General features: G+C 45.2%; 1 protein-coding gene across 1 annotated transcript in view; it reads left to right on the top strand.

The window, feature by feature from the left end:
- Positions 1-19,749, top strand: part of COL8A2 (collagen type VIII alpha 2 chain) — a 94,356-nt gene extending 74,607 nt beyond the window's left edge. The window contains exons 2-3 of the mRNA XM_029571827.1: positions 3,811-3,992; positions 14,459-19,749. Of these exons, the coding sequence (XP_029427687.1) occupies positions 3,833-3,992; positions 14,459-16,383 (2,085 nt within the window). The 5' untranslated portion in view covers positions 3,811-3,832 and the 3' untranslated portion in view covers positions 16,384-19,749. The remainder of the gene's footprint in view (positions 1-3,810; positions 3,993-14,458) is intronic.
- The last annotated feature ends 202 nt before the right edge of the window (positions 19,750-19,951 follow it).

Genomic DNA, 19,951 nt, shown 5'->3' with positions numbered 1-19,951 from the left:
ACCATCGCTTTATCCAGCTGTTTGGCCACCTTAAGATCATCAGATACAATCGCCCCCAGATCCCGCTCTTCCTTTGTGCTTACTAGAGTAGCACTGTCACTGCAGTGCTGCATCCTGGCTCAGGGTGTTGCTCTATCCGGAACCTGCTTTTTCTGGGAATGTGCTCGTTGCACTCTGAACCAGTGTCAAGCTGAATCCCATCGGTTTTTTCTCTTTTAAAATTAAACCATGTCCCTTTGTATTTATTTTTTTTAGTTTTAGTGACTGACATTTTCATCCATTTCCTTGTTCAAGAGGTTGAGGAACACATTTAGAGAATTCTGTGCCAATAAGAGTGAAATCTCCATTGACTAAGGTGGAGCTGGAACTTCTCTCTCCTCCCTGGCCCCTGCAGTGTGAGACAGCGTTAATGCAGCCTTGGATCTGGATGCTAACGGTTTGTTTTGCTAAGTGCTTAGAATAACCATAACTGTCCTGGGAGCATGATGGATTTCTGCAGAGTGACAGGACAGGAGGATTATTAGCAGCAGAGTCAGTGCACCTTTCTTAACATCCCATTTATCACAAACCTGTAGGAGCTCGTGCCACGTGAGTCAGAAGGCCTTTCTAGTCTGGCATCTGGCCACGCTGCACTTGGAAAGAATCCGTGGCTGACTGTGCGTTCTTTGATCACTTGATTTTGTGTTCATTTTTATGCCGCACTGACTAAGGAAGATATTGACTGAAAACGGATGAGAAGGGTAGCACAGCCCTGTGAAACCTACTGGAGTCACCCGGTACAAGCCCCTGACCAGCTCTCTCAATCTCCAAACACTCAGTCTTACCGTAATCTGCTATTGCTCATGCCATAAATGTCCGGGGTTGGCTCTCCCAAGCTGTCTCGGGTCTGAGGTGGGTCAGTATTTACTAAAATGCTTTTATATCACAGCACTGTTTTCATACCAGAGTCTTGCTTGGAAATTATTTCACCACTGAAACATTTTTCAGATTTTCCCATGCTCTGCTGATATCCCAAGGTTGTGCTGTGATTCCAGATATTCTGCACAGGGGATGCAGCATAAGAACATAAGAGATGCCATACTGGGTCAGACCAAGGGCCCATCAAGCCCAGCATTCTGTGTCCAAAAGTGACCAATCCAGGCCACAAGTACCTGGCAAGTACCCAAACATTAAATAAATCTCAAGCTACTATTGCTTATTAATTACCGTAATAGCAGTTTATGGATTTATCCTTTAGGAACTTATTCAAACCTTTTTTAAACCCAGTTACACTAACTGTCTTAACCACATCCTCTGGCAATGAATTCCAGAGCTTAACTTTGCATTGAGTGAAAAAGAATTTTCTTTGATTTGTTTTAAATGAGCTACTTGCTAACTTCATAGAGCGTTGCATCTCTGTGTATTGCGTTATTCTATTTGTCACTTCTTTGCCTAGAACTTGATAGGCATATCCGTCTCCGTCTCGAATCCTGTCATTTCAAATTTAGAAAAAAACTAAAAACATGGTGTTTAGACAGGCCTTCCCTGACTAACCACCTCTCCCTACTTCTATCTGCCTCCACTAATTCCATTACCGGACTCCTTCGCTACTACCATTGTACTATATGATTACATGCACCCCTGTACATAGTGTATATAACAGCTTACAATTATCACGTCACTTAGCATGATATATACCAATACTCACCTTATTAAGAACCTCTCGCCAGTTGCGCTGTTATTTTCTGGGCCTTTCTGTATGCACCCTGCCCTACAATGTTGTACCCTTGTTAAATGTACTTTCTAAACCGATGTGATGTACACGCTAACACCGGTATATAAAAGGTTTTAAATAAATAAATAGGAGGCCTGGGGTAATGTTCTGCTAAGAAGTCACTCGTTGAAATGTGGGCGGAGCTGCAGTTTCTCGCTAGTGGTGGCAAAATCCCCAAAAGGCCTCTGTCTGGTAGTGAGTGACGAAATCCAATTCCCTGGTGAGTCTCTGTGTTTTGGTTTTTTTTTCAAATTGTTTGGTCATTTAAATTGTAAAGACCCAAAAGCTATTCCCTCAGACAACACAGAGAGAAATATTCTATTTAAGTTTCAGACGTCCCAAGCACCCTACAGCCTTGTCTAATATTTTTAAATCCCGGAGCCAGGTGTCCTGGTGTCCCAGGGTCTCTTGTTCACATCTTGGAATTCGTACAAGTGGAAAGAAAACACATTTCCATGTGGATATTTGAGACTTGGTTTTTGAAAGGAGTTGGAGCTGCACCTCCTTTGCGTTTATCTGGAAATATTTTCTCTGCACTTGTATCACTTGTACCACGAGTCTGCAGCAGAAGCAGATTACCGGAGCTGACCACTTGTATCAGTGGTGCCACGAGTCTGCAGCAGAAGCAGATTACCGGAGCTGACCACTTGTATCAGTGGTGCCACGAGTCTGCAGCAGAAGCAGATTACCGGAGCTGACCACTTGTATCAGTGGTACCACGAGTCTGCAGCAGAAGCAGATTACCGGAGCTGACCACTTGTATCAGTGGTACCACGAGTCTGCAGCAGAAGCAGATTACCGGAGCTGACCACTTGTATCAGTGGTACCACGAGTCTGCAGCAGAAGCAGATTACCGGAGCTGACCACTTGTATCAGTGGTACCACGAGTCTGCAGCAGAAGCAGATTACCGGAGCTGACCACTTGTATCAGTGGTACCACGAGTCTGCAGCAGAAGCAGATTACCGGAGCTGACCACTTGTATCAGTGGTACCATGAGTCTGCAGCAGAAGCAGATTACCGGAGCTGACCACTTGTATCAGTGGTACCACGAGTCTGCAGCAGAAGCAGATTACCGGAGCTGACCACTTGTATCAGTGGTACCACGAGTCTGCAGCAGAAGCAGATTACCGGAGCTGACCACTTGTATCAGTGGTACCACGAGTCTGCAGCAGAAGCAGATTACTGGAGCTGACCAGGGAAAGTCTGTTCTAAAATTCAGCTTTTCAGTCTTTGTCTGGAAAACCTTGGAGCATTTTGTAGAGCTACTCCTGGTCTGAAAATAAATAGAATTAAATGATATTCATCTGAGGCTGGAAACATTTCAGATCCTAAAATGCAAACCACATGAGCTGATGCGATCCATAGAAACTTCTCTTTAAAACTAGCATGCCCAGCACTGTGAGGACAGGAGTTACTTAGACAGCCTATAGGTCCTTAAACTGAGTCTGTACCCTCCACCTGCGCACCCTGTGTGACCTTCAGCACATCTGGTGGTCAAATGCATGCCATAGCATCTTTGGGACCCTTGTGAACGGGGCATTTCTCTTGTCCAGTAACGAAGGCCGGCTTTATTAAGCCTTTTCATTTTTCTCTGATTCTGTGTACCTGGGGAAAAGCACTTGGTGCATTCTCTGTTCCCCATAGGAACGTTGCCAGTTCATTCAAAAGTTGCTGGGGGCATTTTATGAAAATGGCAGTTTATCACTGGTGTAACATTAACAGATTCTGCACTTCTGCCAAATGCCTCTGCATTTGTGAGCCCGTTCCCTGCAGCTCTGTTTGAAGAGCAGGTTAACAGTGCATGTGTTTTGGATCACAGCGTAGGGCATCTGTCCTTACCAACTCTACAGATGTGCAGGGCTGACTGAGATTTCCAGCTGCATAGAGGTGGGGCAGAGCAAGCCCAGCCTTACAACAAAATGATGCCAGAGAAATTCTGAAAAAGAGAAGCCATCAAAACAGATGCAGTCACCCTGCACATTTCCCACAGCTTGTCAGTAACCCTGGCTGTGAGCTATAACCGCTAATGTGAACCACTGTCTCCTTCTGTCCACAGGAAGCCTGGAAGAGAGGCCAGGATGCTCCCAGAAACTGCCTCAGTCTTGTTTCTCATCGCTGGAATTGGTTCTGTCTCCGGAGGGGGAGCAGCAGGAGGATATTCCCAGGCAAAATACATGCAGCCGATGGTGAAAGGTCCTCTCGGCCCACCTTTCAGGGAAGGAAAAGGACAGTACTTAGGTAAGGAGAACATCTGAATGTGAGGAAGCCCTCCAGAGCTGGAGAAAGGGTAGACAGGGCTGGTCCTGCTTCTAGCTCCCTCCTTGCATTTCCTGCGTTCCTTAGAAAAATTGGAATCAAGGGGCCATAGATGCAGTGGGAGCTACAGCCAGGCCTCTCTCGACCTCTTCTTGATGACATAAAGACTGGATGTAAAATGTTGGCCCCCGTAGGGGGGACCTGAGAACGGAGGGGTATCCCTCGTAGATCCTAGATTATGCCTGACTGACATAGTGTCCTTCCTGTGAAGCAGCGCAACTCATGGCTGGAACAAGCTCCTCTTTGGCCCAGACATTTGACATCCTCAGAATTTGGTGCTCTAGGTAGACCACCCCAGAGCAAGACCCATACAAGATGTGCAGCTGTGGGAATCATGGGGGCCAGTAGCAGGCAGGCCTGGGAAAAGCGAAAGTGCCTGCCGTTGCCAGTAAGTGCTCAGATTTTTCCCAAACATTTTTTAACCCTACACCTCAATACCATGCTGGGAAGAGCTTTACACAGGCATCCAGGGCTCTCTGGCCCTCAGCATCACTGAGGTCAGCTCCGGAACGGAAGAGAAACATTTCTATAGGATGGCAGCCGCCATCCTATAGAAATGCAGGCGCTGGTACAGCACTGAGCACTGAATTCCCACACAAGTGGGAAAGGGGCAGAATGGGATGACCCACATCACAAATAGGGATTTGCCACAACTACTCATGAGCTGAATTAGAATTAGTCTTTGCTGATTGATTTTTTTGTTTTTTTGTTTTTGTTTTATCCATCCCTGGATGTAGAGCCAACAAGTAAAGTCCTTCCAGACTTGAGAAATTCTTTAAACCTGAAGCCAGTCCCGAGTGTGTTAACGTCCTCAGACCGTCTCGGGCACTGGCAGTGCTGCCTTCATTGCTCTGTTCTCCCGAATAAAGACCCCTGAAGCCAGATGCTGGTCCTGGCTGCAGCACATGACGAGACCGAGAGCTGCCCTAGGTCGGGTGCCTAAGTGCCAGGCTCTGAGAGCCAATCCCAGCATGGCCCCTCTAACTCAGAGCGAGACGCGGTGGGACTTTGGGTAAATGGGCAGCCTGCCCATTTACGTGGTTACTGTGACTCGCCAATCAAGGCGCAGCGTGTGGAATGCATGCTTAGTGATTGGCTGTTGCAGAGGTCGGACTACAACCAGGGGTCGTGGACAGAATCCGATTTGGGATGATGTATGATTGATCCCATGCAGGGCATCAAATAAAGTTTTCCTACCCGTGAGCCGTGCAAGACGGTAAAGATTTTCAATAACGATATTAATTCTGTGGATGCTAAAGCATTTACAGTACAGTGAGCCAGTGCAAAACCAAATGGGAACACACACAAAATTAGCCCGTCCCAAGTTTATTTTTATTTATTTATTTTCCGGATTTTTTTTTTATGCCACAATCTTACCACACGTGTTCAAAGCAGTTTACAACATCTATCATCCATACATAACTATCACAATATCTTAAAAAACAGCATAATTAAAAAAAAATCATATAAATACATTTTTTTAAAAATTGCCAGCATGCAAAGCTCCATCTTCGATGCACGCCTGGCAGTGAAAGACCTCGATGCCATGGCAGCACACGCCTTGGCATAACTGATTTAGCATTGCTATTGCCGAATATTCATTCAGCCTAACAATGCTCTGAGCACCAGTTCCCACTGAGTTTTTGGGACAAGCATTTAATACTGCTGCGTTTATTAAACCAGGTGTGTTTTTTAAAATGTAAGGAAAACAACCACCAGCAACCCTCAAACCCACCAAGAAAGTGGGGTACAGGGGCCCCCAAGGGCCAAACTATGACATACTCTATGCAGGACTTCCCAAACCTGTCCTGGGGACCCCACAGCCCCGGCGGGTTTTCAGGATATCCACCATGAATATGCAGGAGACAGGTTTGCATACTATGGAGACTCAGTATGTGCAAATCTATCTCGTGCATATTCCTTGTGGATATCCTGAAAACCCGCCGGGCTGGGGGGTCCCCGCTCCAGTGCTCACTTCCCTGACTCAGAACTGTGAATATGAAGTAAGAAATATTTTGAGCATCAGAGGTGGGGGGGACGTAATCTACCCACAGGGACTGCGGCACCTGCCAAACCTTCTTACAGCCTCTCCTGGCCTGGTTCAGCAGCCATCATCACTCTGCCCTGGCCGGGTGTCAGCAGGTTTGCAGAGAGAGCTGTGTAATTACCCAGCTACTGCTTGGCTGGGAGGAAACGCTTCCGCTGGGACGCTTCTTTCAAGGTCCTGCGCTGCACAGGCTGCTCACAGGGCTCTCCAGCCACTTGCCAAACTAATCCCAGAGGGTTTAAGAGGTGGAGGAGTCTCCTAAGCTAGGAGATAGTTTCTGGGAAACCTCATAGCCCCTCTGAGTTCAGCAAGGCGCTTCCCTTTCCACGGACTCGCTGCGCTGTTCCCTGGGTCTGGGTGGTTTTAGTGGGGGATATTATGGACTGAGGGCGCCCTCTCCTACTGCCAGTGAAATGTGTGCAAGGAGTCGTCCCTTTCTAGGGACATCGCAGTAGTGCAGACTGTGTGGACACAGCAAGAAAAAATGTTACATGCTGGCCTCTTCCAAGATCTTAGCTCAGACCTGCTTTTTTGGCTTTTATCTCTGCCCCTTGTGTGATTTATTCATCGTGGATAAATACATAGGGATTGATTTTCAGAAACTGCTGAGCACGCAAGAGATGCAGCTCGGTTTATCCTCTTTATCTCGAGCCAAAGTTTCCACCCACCCTAACCGACTGGAAATCCTCCTAAATCTAGCTGCACAGAACTTCTCCAGCCAGCTCTGCGTCTGCTGTTTGTGCAACTGGATTTGTGGAGGTACATTTAACGGTTAGTGTCGAATGCAAACCTGCCCTGGGAGTAGCTCCTCAGTTGGCTGCATCTGTGCACTGTGCAATTTTTTGTGGACAAATGTGGCCAGTCTGCGAGAAGGAATTTTTAAATGGTTCAATGTATCCTCCTAAATTCGGAAGTTAGCCGGATAAATCTTTTGAAAATCCACTCCATAAGTGACAGCAGCTGAAGATCAATTGTCCCATCCAGTCTGGCCAGGGAGATTCTTCCTCTAGTTTTCCACCCTTTTGGAGAGAGGATCATATAAATTCACAAACCAAGCCCAGCTCCCCCCTCCCCCCGTCTCTTTCACTGATCGTTCAACCACCCCCTTCCAAATATTCCCCCAGGTAGGTCCCAAATCTGTTACAGTGATGGCCTCCACCAGTTACACTGGGAGATCATTTCTCTCAAGCCCATACAGACAAACTGTGCAGCTAACTACAGCAGTGTCAGTGGGATATGGGCCCTGTGTGTGCCAAGTTGCTGAGGGAAGCTACAGAGGAGCAAATGTCTCCTTCCTTGGACACAGTACCAGCACCATCTAGTGCACACTATAGGAGTTACTTCTCAATTAACACGAACGGACCAAGGCATGCTGCTTTCCCTAATCAGCATTAAAATCTTTCATGTCAGAAGTGATAGCTTTCCTTAAGGGACGTATGCATCACAAATGGTCCTGTGAAATATTATTTCACATTGTCACCAAGCGCATTGTTTCAGCACAATTTGCGAGAGATTGCACTACATTCTGCAGGATCAAACATGATGCAGACTCCAAGAAAACACGGAACAAAGTTGATAATGTCAGAGATCCCAACAGAGTATAACCCAAATTATAGCTACACAATGCAAGGTTCCACATTGGGAGTCACCACTCAGGAAAAGGATCGAGGTGTCATCGTTGATACTAGCTTGAAATCTTATGCTCAGCGTGCAGCAGCAGCAGCAGCCAAGAAAGCAAATAGAAGGCTAGGGATTATTTGGAAAGGAATGGAGAATAAATCAGAGAATATCCTAATGCCTCTGTATCACTCCATGGTGCGACCTCATCTTGAGTATTGTGTGCAGTTCTGGTCACTGCACCTCAGAAAAGATATAGCAGAATTAGAAAAGGTACAGAGAAGGGCGACCGAGATGATAAAGGAGATGGAGAGATGAGGAAAGGCTAAAGAGGTTAGGACTCTTCAGCTTGGAGAAGAGACGACTGAAGGGAGATATGATAGAGATTATATAAAATAAGGAGTGGAATAGAATGAGTAAACATTAATCAGTTGTAAGACCAGAGGACACATAATGAAGTTACTAGGTGATGCATTTAAAACTAAGAGAATTTTTTTTTTATTGCTGAATGCATAATTAAGCTTTGGACTTCATTGCCAGAGGATGTAATGAAAGCTATGAGTGTATTTGCATTTAAAAAAGGTTTGGACAAGTTCCTGGAAGAAAAGTCCATTAACCATTATTAAGGTGGAGAAATCCACTGCTTATTCTTGGGATAAGCAGCTTGGAATCTTATCTCCACCCCTTGGGATCCTGCCAGGTACTTGTGACTTGACTTGGCCACTGTTGGAAACAGGATACTGGGCTTCATGGACCTTTGTTCTGACCCAGAATGGCAAGCCTTATGTTCTTATTACTCCTGGGGGAATTCTGTGCACATAAACTTACATTTCTACAAAATTCTGCAAACTTTACATTGGTCAAAATAAACCAATTTACATGACAGTCTTTAAGTAATTACATTTTAAATTAATAGTTATTACTTAAAGATGCTGAATTTTAAATATTTTGAACAGAATTTCCCTAGAAATTCACTGTAAGAGTGTCCCTTTCACACTCTCCGTACTCCCCTGGCCACTTTGTCCTCTCAGGCCCCCAACTCCTCCACCTGCCAGTATCTCTCCCCTCCACCTCTAGGCTCAACCCTTTCCACTTTATCGCCATTCCCAGAATTTGACCCCGTTCTCAGTACTGCCCCTCACTCAGGCTCCCTCTGTCCCGGTCTCTAGTGCACATACACACAGCCTCATACAGACTCCCTCACTCTCTCGCACATGCACATCTCCTCATACAGGGTCCCTCACTCTCTCTCTCTCTCTTGCACACACATACATCTCCTTATACAGGGTCCCTCTCTCTCTCTCTTGCACACACATACATCTCCTCATACAGGGTCCCTCACTCTCTCTCTCTCTCTCGCACACACATACATCTCCTCATACAGGGTCCCTCACTCTCTCTCTCTCTCTTGCACACACATACATCTCCTCATACAGGGTCCCTCTCTCTCTCTCTCTCTTGCACACACATACATCTCCTCATACAGGGTCCCTCTCTCTCTCTCTCTCTTGCACACACATACATCTCCTCATACAGGGTCCCTCTCTCTCTCTCTCTCTTGCACACACATACATCTCCTCATACAGGGTCCCTCTCTCTCTCTCTCTCTTGCACACACATACATCTACTCATACAGGGTCCCTCTCTCCCTCTCTCTCTTGCACACACATACATCTCCTCATACAGGGTCCCTCTCTCTCTCTCTCTTGCACACACATACATCTCCTCATACAGGGTCCCTCTCTCTCTCTCTCTTGCACACACATACATCTCCTCATACAGGGTCCCTCTCTCTCTCTCTCTTGCACACACATACATCTCCTCATACAGGGTCCCTCTCTCTCTCTCTCTCTTGCACACACATACATCTCCTCATACAGGGTCCCTCTCTCTCTCTCTCTCTTGCACACACATACATCTCCTCATACAGGGTCCCTCTCTCTCTCTCTCTCTTGCACACACATACATCTACTCATACAGGGTCCCTCTCTCCCTCTCTCTCTTGCACACACATACATCTCCTCATACAGGGTCCCTCTCTCTCTCTCTCTTGCACACACATACATCTCCTCATACAGGGTCCCTCTCTCTCTCTCTCTTGCACACACATACATCTCCTCATACAGGGTCCCTCTCTCTCTCTCTCTCTTGCACACACATACATCTCCTCATACAGGGTCCCTCTCTCTCTCTCTCTCTTGCACACACATACATCTCCTTATACAGGGTCCCTCTCTCTCTCTCTCTCTTGCACACACATACATCTCCTTATACAGGGTCCCTCTCTCTCTCTCTCTTGCACACACATACATCTCCTCATACAGTGTCCCTCTCTCTCTCTCTCTTGCACACACATACATCTCCTCATACAGGGTCCCTCTCTCTCTCTCTCTCTTGCACACACATACATCTCCTCATACAGGGTCCCTCTCTCTCTCTCTCTTGCACACACATACATCTCCTCATACAGGGTCCCTCTCTCTCTCTTGCACACACATACATCTCCTCATACAGGGTCCTTCTCTCTTGCACACATACCCACATAGGATCCCTTTCTCTTTCTCGCACACATACACAATCCCTTCACACAGGCTAGCACCCTCACATACACACATCCTTTTTTCATACACACCAGCTCCCAATCTCTCACACACATACACACTCTTTCAGAATCTCCTCATATAGGCTCCCTCTCTCTGGCACCCACACTCAAGCACCCCCCCTGCTCGCTCTCTCACACACTCCTGCTTATCCCCCTGGCCTCTCTCACACCCCCCTGGTCTCTCATCTCCTCTGCTCTCTCACACCACCTCCACCTCCCTCTCTCTCTTGCACCCCCTGCTCTCTCTCTCTCACCCCCTCCTCTTTCTGACACATCCCTCCTCCTCTCTCTCACAGCCCCATTCCCCCCCAACACATACCTCTCTATACATACTCAGTCTCACCGGGGCCTTCATCTTCACTGTAAACAGTGCATGCTCTGTTCGCGGCATGCCAGGGTCTCCTCTGCCATTTTCTGCGTAGAATTTGGCAATTCTGCGCAAATTCTGCGCTCTGCAGTAGCACAGGATTCCCCCAGGACTATCTTATGTAAACTATCTGGCAAAGACTCAGGAAGCTAATTCTGTGTTGTTTTTTTTTAAAGAAAAGCCATTGAAGACAGCACTACAAAATGGCAAGTGAACTAACACACAGACACTCACACACACATACACTCTGGCTGCATGTTTGCTTCATGCATTCTGCATGTTTGACATGTTTCTGGCAAGGAGGACAGCAAACGTGTTAGAAAAGCTTAACCCTGGATATTGCTGGAGTGGTGCGGTTTCTTAACAAAGACATTATTTTACTAACTAACTAGAAAATTGTTGCAAAGTTTTGAGGAATTTAAGTGAACAACAAATTTGTTTCTGTCCCAGAGGCTTGGCTATCAGGTAACTATTATAAGACCATAAGAACATAAGAAACTGCCATGCTGGGTCAGACCAAGGGTCCATCAAGCCCAGCATCCTGTTTCCAACAGAGGCCAAACCAGGCCACAAGAACCTGGCAAGTGCCCAAACACTAAGAAGATCCCATGCTACTGATGCAATTAATAGCAGTGGCTATTCCCTAAGTAAACTTGATTAATAGCTGTTAATGGACTTCTCCTCCAAGAACTTATCCAAACCTTTTTTGAACCCAGCTACACTACTTCCAGCCTGTCCCTAATCAGCTACCAAATCTTGTTGCATATGACTTAGTCCCCTATCAAGTGACAGCAGGAAACCAATCACATCTTCAAAAACTGCAGGAAAATATTGTTTTGAAATTACAATTTCTGTTAAAAAGACAGCAAGGATTTATTGCACTTTGGGGAGCCCATAGTGACTGAAACATATTTGTGGGAAAAATACCTTTAAAGACTGCTAAACCTGTCCTGTTTTATTGTGTACTTATTGTGTACCTATGAAGAAAGACTAAAGAGCTTAGGACTTTTCAGCTTGGAGAAGAGACGGCTGAGGGGGGATATGATAGAGGTGTTTAAAATCATGAGAGGTCTAGAACGGGTAGATGTGAATCGGTTATTTACTCTTTCGGATAGTAGAAAGACTAGGGGGCACTCCATGAAGTTAACATGTGGCACATTTAAAACTAATCGGAGAAAGTTCTTTTTTACTCAACGCACAATTAAACTCTGGAATTTGTTGCCAGAGGATGTGGTTAGTGCAGTTAGTGTAGCTGGGTTTAAAGAAGGATTGGATAAATTCTTGGAGGAGAAGTCCATTACCTGCTATAATTAAGTTCACTTAGAGAATATTTTATTTATTTATTTATTTATTTCAGATTTTTATATACCGGCATTCGAGACAGCAGTCACATCGTGCTGGTTCACATAAAACAGGGGTGCATAGTAAACATAACTATAACAATGGTGCTGAAAAGGCAGTTACATATAACAGGGTGATAAGAACTTGGCTGAGAAGGAAGAGAAAGGACAGGTTATTAATTAATAGCCACTGCCATTAGCAATGGTAACATGGAATAGACTTAGTTTTTGGGTACTTGCCAGGTTCTTATGGCCTGGATTGGCCACTGTTGGAAACAGGATGCTGGGCTTGATGGACCCTTGGTCTGACCCAGTATGGCATTTTCTTATGTTCTTATGTTCTTATGCTGGCACTGCTGCTATGGTTTTCCTGTCTAACTGCCCACGGATCTGACAAGCCGCATTCAGGATTTGCCATAAATCGGAGCCTCTCTACTTCCACTTGTACCGCAGCACAGTTTATCAACTTCATTGCCCTTACTGATACCCCTAACCCTTTAAAAAGCCGTTTTCAATGGAAAACATGTTGAAATTATTCTTAATGCAGAACCTGAGACTGGAATGTTTCCAGGATTGGGTTTGATTATGCTAAGACATATTTATTGCTTCACTCGGAAATCCACGGCCATGGTATTTGCAGTCAAATGTTCCCTTAATCATGAACCAACCTGATTTCTATTAGGAGAGAGAGGATGTGGACAGGGGGCTTTGATATGGAAATAAACAGTGCCTGCCATGTTAACCTAATTCTTTGTTTAATAAACAGGGAAACACACTTGCATGGCTGTTTGACTAGAATGTGCATATTTTATGACCTTAAACGTCCCTCTGCTGGCACCACTTGAGTGCTAATCCTTTTAGGGAGAGTGCATGTAATTGTTTATGAAGAAAATCCTTAGGGAATGTGCTTTGTCAGTGGAGAGGAGAAGATTTGCCTTTTATTTGTCTGTGGAAAGTAAGTTGGTATCTCAGTCTCCTGATGGCTTGCCCAGCCTCCCTTCCCCTTACAGATCTCCGGTTCTGCCTCTCACTTCCTCCCTTTTTTTGCCTCGTGGTCTCTGTATGCCTTGAATGTCCGGTGAGCAGGCACGTTTTGCTGCTGTTTTGCATGTTGTCCGGTAGCAACAGAGCTTCCACCTTTCTTATTGGAAGAATGGTAAATTCGCACAAAAAAATAATTGTTGGAATGAGGAAAAGGCTGCTGATGACTTCCTCTTTTTAGAAACTCAATAATATCACCCTACCACGTCAACACAATGTTCAATAAATTGACTGACAAAAGGCATCATGTATTTTCACGTGGCATGGATACTCTCCTTTTCTGCTTTGAGTGGTGAAACCGGACTTCTCTTTTCTTAGAGTGGAAGACGTCACCACTACTCTACATCTTCTTGTAATAGGAGATTATTATTATTATTATTAATTGGCCCAGCACTTTGCTCTTGTTCTTTCTGGTTTCCAGGGGACGTGGAGTCAGCCTCTCTGCTGGGATCTGCTACCCTGAGCTTTCATGATAGATATGTCCCACTCTAACAGCTCAGCCGTCACAGTGACAGTCCTCAGGGGCCACAAGTCAACTATGGCTCATTCTGCAACCTGGCTAATGAGGTCCCAGGTCTTGTGCTGGCAGAAATGGCACTTGATGATAATGAGTAGTTTGAAAATAAGAATTGCCAGGTCCATCAGGCCCAGCATCCTGTCTCTAACAGTGGCCAATCCAGGACACAAGTACCTGGCAGCTCCCATAAAGCAGATCTCACTCCCAGGGATAGCAGTGGCTTTCTTTAGTCTACCTGGCTAATAATGTGTGATGGACGTCTCCTCCAGGAACTTCTCCAAACCTCTCTCAGACCTCACTATGCTAATCACTTTGATCATGTCCTCTGGCATATAAGGAAGAAATAAGATCATATAAATTATCTTGTAATGTCTTTTTTTTCTGTGGCTATTGGGAAAGGAGGAGGATTTGGGGGTCTCTCTGAGAGGAATGGGGAGTAGATCTCACAGATATTTGTTTTATGATGTTTGTACTTGGTTGAGCATTATGTGATTATTATTTTATGATTTATACTTTTGTATTTTCATTATACACTATTCTGAGCAATCTCTTTGGAGATCGAGGAAGTGGTAAATAAGATTGATTATTTATTCGTCTTTATTTAATTTATTTATTTATTTATTTATTTATTTATTTAAAAGCTCTTCTATACCGTCGTTAAGTTAGATAACCATTACAACGGTTTACAGCAAGGCACGATAATGAATAAAGTAAGTGGTATAGATTACAATTAATCATGTGCCATCATAGTGCGGTAACAATTCACTTCAATAAAATATGTGTGTACATTAAGTTTGTCTGTAGGGAGCACAGTAGACGGAAAGAATTTAACTTTAATGTTTCCTTTTCTCTTATAGATATTCCGCCAGTACTTCCATTGAACCTTAAAGGGGAACCAGGCCCACCTGGAAAACCAGGACCTAGAGGACCTATAGGGCAACCAGGACCTCCAGGAAAACCAGGAAATGGAAAACCAGGGCACCATGGCGAGCCAGGCCCACCTGGACCATCGGGATTTTCTGGTGTGGGCAAACCAGGGTTGCCAGGGCTACCAGGGAAAGGAGGTGTTAAGGGACTTCCTGGCATAAAAGGAGAAGCTGGCGTTAACGGAGAGCAGGGGCCCAGAGGACTGCCAGGTCCCCCAGGCATCCCTGGCTCATCGGGGATTACAGTGAACGGGAAACCAGGGGTGCAGGGTGCTCCAGGACTTCCAGGATTTAGGGGTGAGCCTGGTCTAAAAGGAGAAATAGGCCCTCGGGGGGAGAAAGGAATTAAAGGAGATAATGGAATTGGAAATCCAGGGTTACCAGGCATTAGGGGGAATGGAGGTTTACCTGGTCCAGCTGGGCCTCCTGGTCCTGCAGGAAATGGAAATCCAGGCCTTGCTGGAGCACCTGGTGCTTCAGGTGCTAAAGGTGCCAATGGTCTTCCTGGTCTTCCTGGAATTGATGGAGCACAGGGGCCTCCAGGGCTTCCAGGAGCACCAGGTCTTGTTGGAATAGGAAAACCTGGACTAGATGGATTACCAGGTGTATTAGGACCTATAGGGCCAAAAGGAGAACCTGGGCACCGTGGCTTGCCTGGCTTGCCTGGGGCCATAGGCTATGGGAAGCCAGGTTTTCCGGGCTTAAAAGGGGATCGTGGGACAGATGGAATTCCAGGAGATATAGGAGATAAAGGTGAGTCAGGTTTAGAAGGAACACCAGGTGAAATAGGGCCACCCGGTATACGTGGGCCTCCAGGACTTCCTGGATCAATGGGACTGCCTGGTAAACCCGGGTTTCAAGGGGCTAAAGGTGAAATTGGACCAGTTGGACCTGCTGGAATTCCAGGGATTCCTGGGAATCAGGGTCCAAATGGTTTTGCAGGAAAACCTGGTATTCCTGGTGAAAGAGGCTTGCCAGGACCTCAAGGGCCATCAGGGCTACTTGGTCCCAAAGGAGAAGCTGGATTTATAGGACTTCCAGGGGCCCCAGGGTTGGCAGGTGCCATTGGATCAAAGGGGGAATCAGGATTTCCAGGGCAACCAGGCCACAGAGGTTCATCTGGAATTCCTGGATTACAGGGGCCTTCAGGTCCTATGGGGCCTCAGGGTTTACCAGGGATAAAAGGAGAGCATGGTCTACCAGGCGTTCCAGGGATTGGAAAAGTAGGTGAACCCGGACTCAAAGGACCTCTTGGACCACCTGGAATGCCTGGGGCTCCAGGGATACATGGACAACCAGGACTACCAGGTCCGCCGGGCCCTCCTGGAGCACCAGGAGTTTTTGATGAAACGAGTATTGCCGGTCTTCATCTTCCAGATGGGGGTGTGGAAGGTGCCACAGTTTTAGGAAATGGTAAGCCTGGGAAGCCACAATATGGCCAAGGAGAACTGTCGGCAAGAATTGTACCAGCATTCACTGCAATCCTCTCTTCTGCATTTCCAGCATCTGGGTTGCCAGTGAAGTTTGACAGAACATTGTACAACGGTCACAATGGCTACAACCCAGCAACTGGAATATTCACCTGTCCCATCCCTGGTGTCTATTACTTTGCCTACCATGTCCATGTCAAAGGAACTAATCTGTGGGTGGCACTTTATAAGAATAACGTGCCTGCCACATATACTTACGACGAGTATAAGAAAGGATATCTTGACCAGGCATCAGGAAGTGCTGTGCTTGAACTTAAAGAGAATGACCAAGTTTGGGTTCAAATGCCTTCAGATCAAGCCAATGGACTCTACTCCACAGAGTACATCCATTCTTCCTTCTCGGGATTCCTGCTTTGTCCTACATAACGGTTATGGGACTAATTCATATCAGTTAGCCATAAACTGTCTTTGAAGCAAAAACAAACAAATAATGTATCTTAGAAGTCACTGGGAGAAAGCAAGGTCATTGCTGGATTGTCTTGCTTCAGTTGCCCAAAACATCCTCAGCCAAATATGTCCAAAAATAAGTTACACTCTTAACCCTAGTGACTTTCTGGCAAACACAAACCTAACATGACACTTATGCAGCAAAGCATGGATTAATGCAGACGTTTTCTATATATTCTGGTATCGTTCATCTTCTCTATTTATAAGCAGGTTTTCGTGATTGTGTTTTCTTGAGTATTTAAGCTGGTAGGGCAGTTCCCACTGAACACCAGAGAACTAGATAGAAACGTTAACGTGAAGGAGCAGAGATCCATTCAAAAATGGCAGCTTTTCATGAAATGCCCTGTGGGTTCTTAAATCAAGTTTCATTTCTAATGACTTCTGATTGGGCTTGGAGTTTGCCTTTTTGGTTTTCACGCTGGGCAACAATATATCCCATCATATGCACTTTTGTAGAGGCGAGCCACCATTATATTGATCATCACACAAAGTCGCTATCTTGGGAGATTAGTTAAAGGAGCACCGAATCCCTTTACAAAGTCGGTGCTATTTCATGATATATACACACCTATTCTCTAAGCTCATTGCTGTTTAATGTTATACGTGGAAACAATCTGCACAAGGGCACTGCTCTTTCATGGCAGATATGATACAAGAACATATTACATTTTTCTCAGGGGGGGAAGATTTATGATTTACAACTCTGCCATGAGACATCCCTATCAATGACATTGCAATGGACTTGACTGTGCCTGTAACATATTTGCCATGAAACAGCAGGAACTTCACAGAAGTAATGAGTATCCACTGTCCGGCAGTGACTTTGAAAAAAGCTTGAGGGCCCATGAAGCATCATTGACCATTGAAGGTTGCACGTGCCTCTAAAAAGATGTTGTTTTTACAACATGGAGGGGGTGCAGAGAAAGGGAGGAGAGTGGATCTAAACGAAGAGTAACTTGGTGGATTATACAATGAATGGAGTTTTAGACAGGAGTTGGCATTCATAGTTTTATCAGAATGTCATGGCCTTCCCAGGTTCGGTTGCACAGAATGTCATACACAGCCATTACAAATGGATTCTAGCAAGAAGGGTGCACAGAGCAGGCCCTCATATTGGTCTGGTGTTAACTATCAAATATTCCAGAGGCATTCTGGGAGTTTGACAAGCAGTGAAAACGAAGGTCCTCCAGCCTCCTCCTTCCATGAGCTGGATGTCTAGATGCCCATCGGCTTTGTTTGACCTTGTGAACATTCCATTATGACAATCCCAGGATGCACTGCACAGCTTACACTGCTACCAGCCTGATCCAGTGAAGGCTTGGTTACCTTTGTTCTGTTAAAGCTCCAGATTTAGATAACTTGCTTCTAATGTCTGTTTCAGGGTGTATGTCTAAGCGTGTTTTTATTTGTTGTTGTTATTTTTTTACCATTTAAATTTTCTTTCTGGGTGCCGCCTCTTTTAAATAATGCTCATTCTAATCTTTTTATTCAGACATTTTACAATGGTGCTATTATTTACATAACAATGTTATTTACAAGTAGAGTGCAATATGTACCTTGAAAAGTGCACCGATGAGTGTTGGTTTCTGTGATCAAAACTCATTGTGTGGTTTACTGTTGTGGTTATAATTGTGACTTGAAATTTGGTCCATCTGGTTTGGATTACAGGGTTTAATTACAGCTTTTGTACATGAAATGCATCCATCATTTATTGCCCTGTTTCCGATTAAGCAGGGGCCTAGGGGGTGATTCTCCAACAGCCTACATGATGGCAGATGTTGCAGGTGGCTTTAAGGCATGCAGGTTATGCCAGTTTTTGATAGAAAAACAAGAAAATGTGGATAAAGCACCTGAATTAAAACCGCCCATGTAGTTTGCACCCGCTCTTTTGTGCAATCCAAACACTCACCTGTGACAACGTCAGGTGCAGGCGCTCATTTCCTCCTCTGCACACACACTTTAAGTCCCTTGCATCCTCTTAAGTCACATTTGAGGAAGACAATTTTAAGCCAGGCCAGTTTCCCTGGGTAACTTGCTATTCTCCCATGGAACTGGCATCACAAAATGCCTTTTTAAATGAGTCATCCTCAAACCATAGGCACATTTTAGAAAAAAAAAGAACATATTTAGCATCCCCCGACTACTTGCCAGGTCCTTTTTTGGTGCTTCCTTTTGCACATGGCGACTGACCATTTGTCCAATTCAGTTTTATCTTCAGGACTGTAGGATGACCAGCTATGAGTGCCTTAAGGTTCTGTAAGGGGGAGGCATTAGTTTCATGGATATAAAAATGCAATATTGTCTCTAGCACAAACACCAGCTTTGTAGTCCTGGAACTAAGAATTCCCCCTCCACATCTACCACCTCTTCTACAATGCAAACTGCAAGACATAACGTGGACATTGTTGTGCTGGCTTTGTTGCTTTTTTTTCAGCAGATTTATGGGCCTTTATCCTCAGTGTGTGTTGCAATTACACAGGATATTGTAATGGAGGCTTGGCACTATTTGCAAGCACAGGGTGTAAGATGAGTAATATTAAACCCCCTCCCAGGACACCATTTACACCTTCCATGGAGTTCCAGTAGTTGACATGGGGCAGAAGCAATCCCATCACTCCCGGTGCTAGCCTTGGGCTGGCTAGTGCTAATTTTCAAATGGACTTAGTGGGGAGCACCTCCTGCTGGAATCTCACAGATTGGGTAAACAGCATGTGGGCATTTTGTTTACAGGACAAACCCAAAAAATCCATTCATTTTGGACAGGATCTTTTAATTTCATTAGAAAACAAATGCACATCCCGGTAATAGTGAGTTTTGATATGTCAAAGAGAACGTGCCATCAAGATGTGAAGCAAGTGGGGAGGAACTATTGTGTCGATCCTTTGTGAGAGCAGCGAAGGCAAAACCATGGATGGCAGTTTTGGTGAAATAGGACTGAGTGTTGGCACTGGATGGCTCACGGCATTACAGAGTCCTTCGTTTCCAAGTCATTGGCTTGCATTCCCCTCAGCTCAGCGGGGACTTCAAGGAATGAGTTGGTTGTCTCAGTCTAGTTCCAGGGGTTAGAGCAGAAGTCTTCACGTCACAGCTCCTGTCAGAGTCCCACCAGTCCATGAAATCTCTCGAACGGTGACGAGCAAGAGAACAAAATTGCTGAAACGCAGTAGTCAATACAAACAGTTGGGTTTTGTTGCAATTACATCAGTTGTGCCATATATTTGCCTTGTAAAATACATTCCTTCATTTGCCTGAGGTTCACCCAATTCATTTTTTTCATTTGAAATGCACAGATGCCTGTAATTTCAGGAAGGATGGGGGACCAAGCATCAAAACATGAGATTTTCTTTTTCAACCAGTCTCGCATCTTCATCCTCAAATTTTATTGACTGAATAACCCTTTCTAAATGATACAGAAGGCAAGCTACAGGTCTTTTACAACACAATATATCATGACAACCAATGTACAGCCAACTCTTGAATTATTACA

The sequence above is a fragment of the Rhinatrema bivittatum genome, chromosome 11, assembly GCF_901001135.1.
Source record: "Rhinatrema bivittatum chromosome 11, aRhiBiv1.1, whole genome shotgun sequence".
NCBI lineage: Eukaryota > Metazoa > Chordata > Amphibia > Gymnophiona > Rhinatrematidae > Rhinatrema > Rhinatrema bivittatum.
This window is presented reverse-complemented; position numbering and strand designations above follow the sequence as displayed.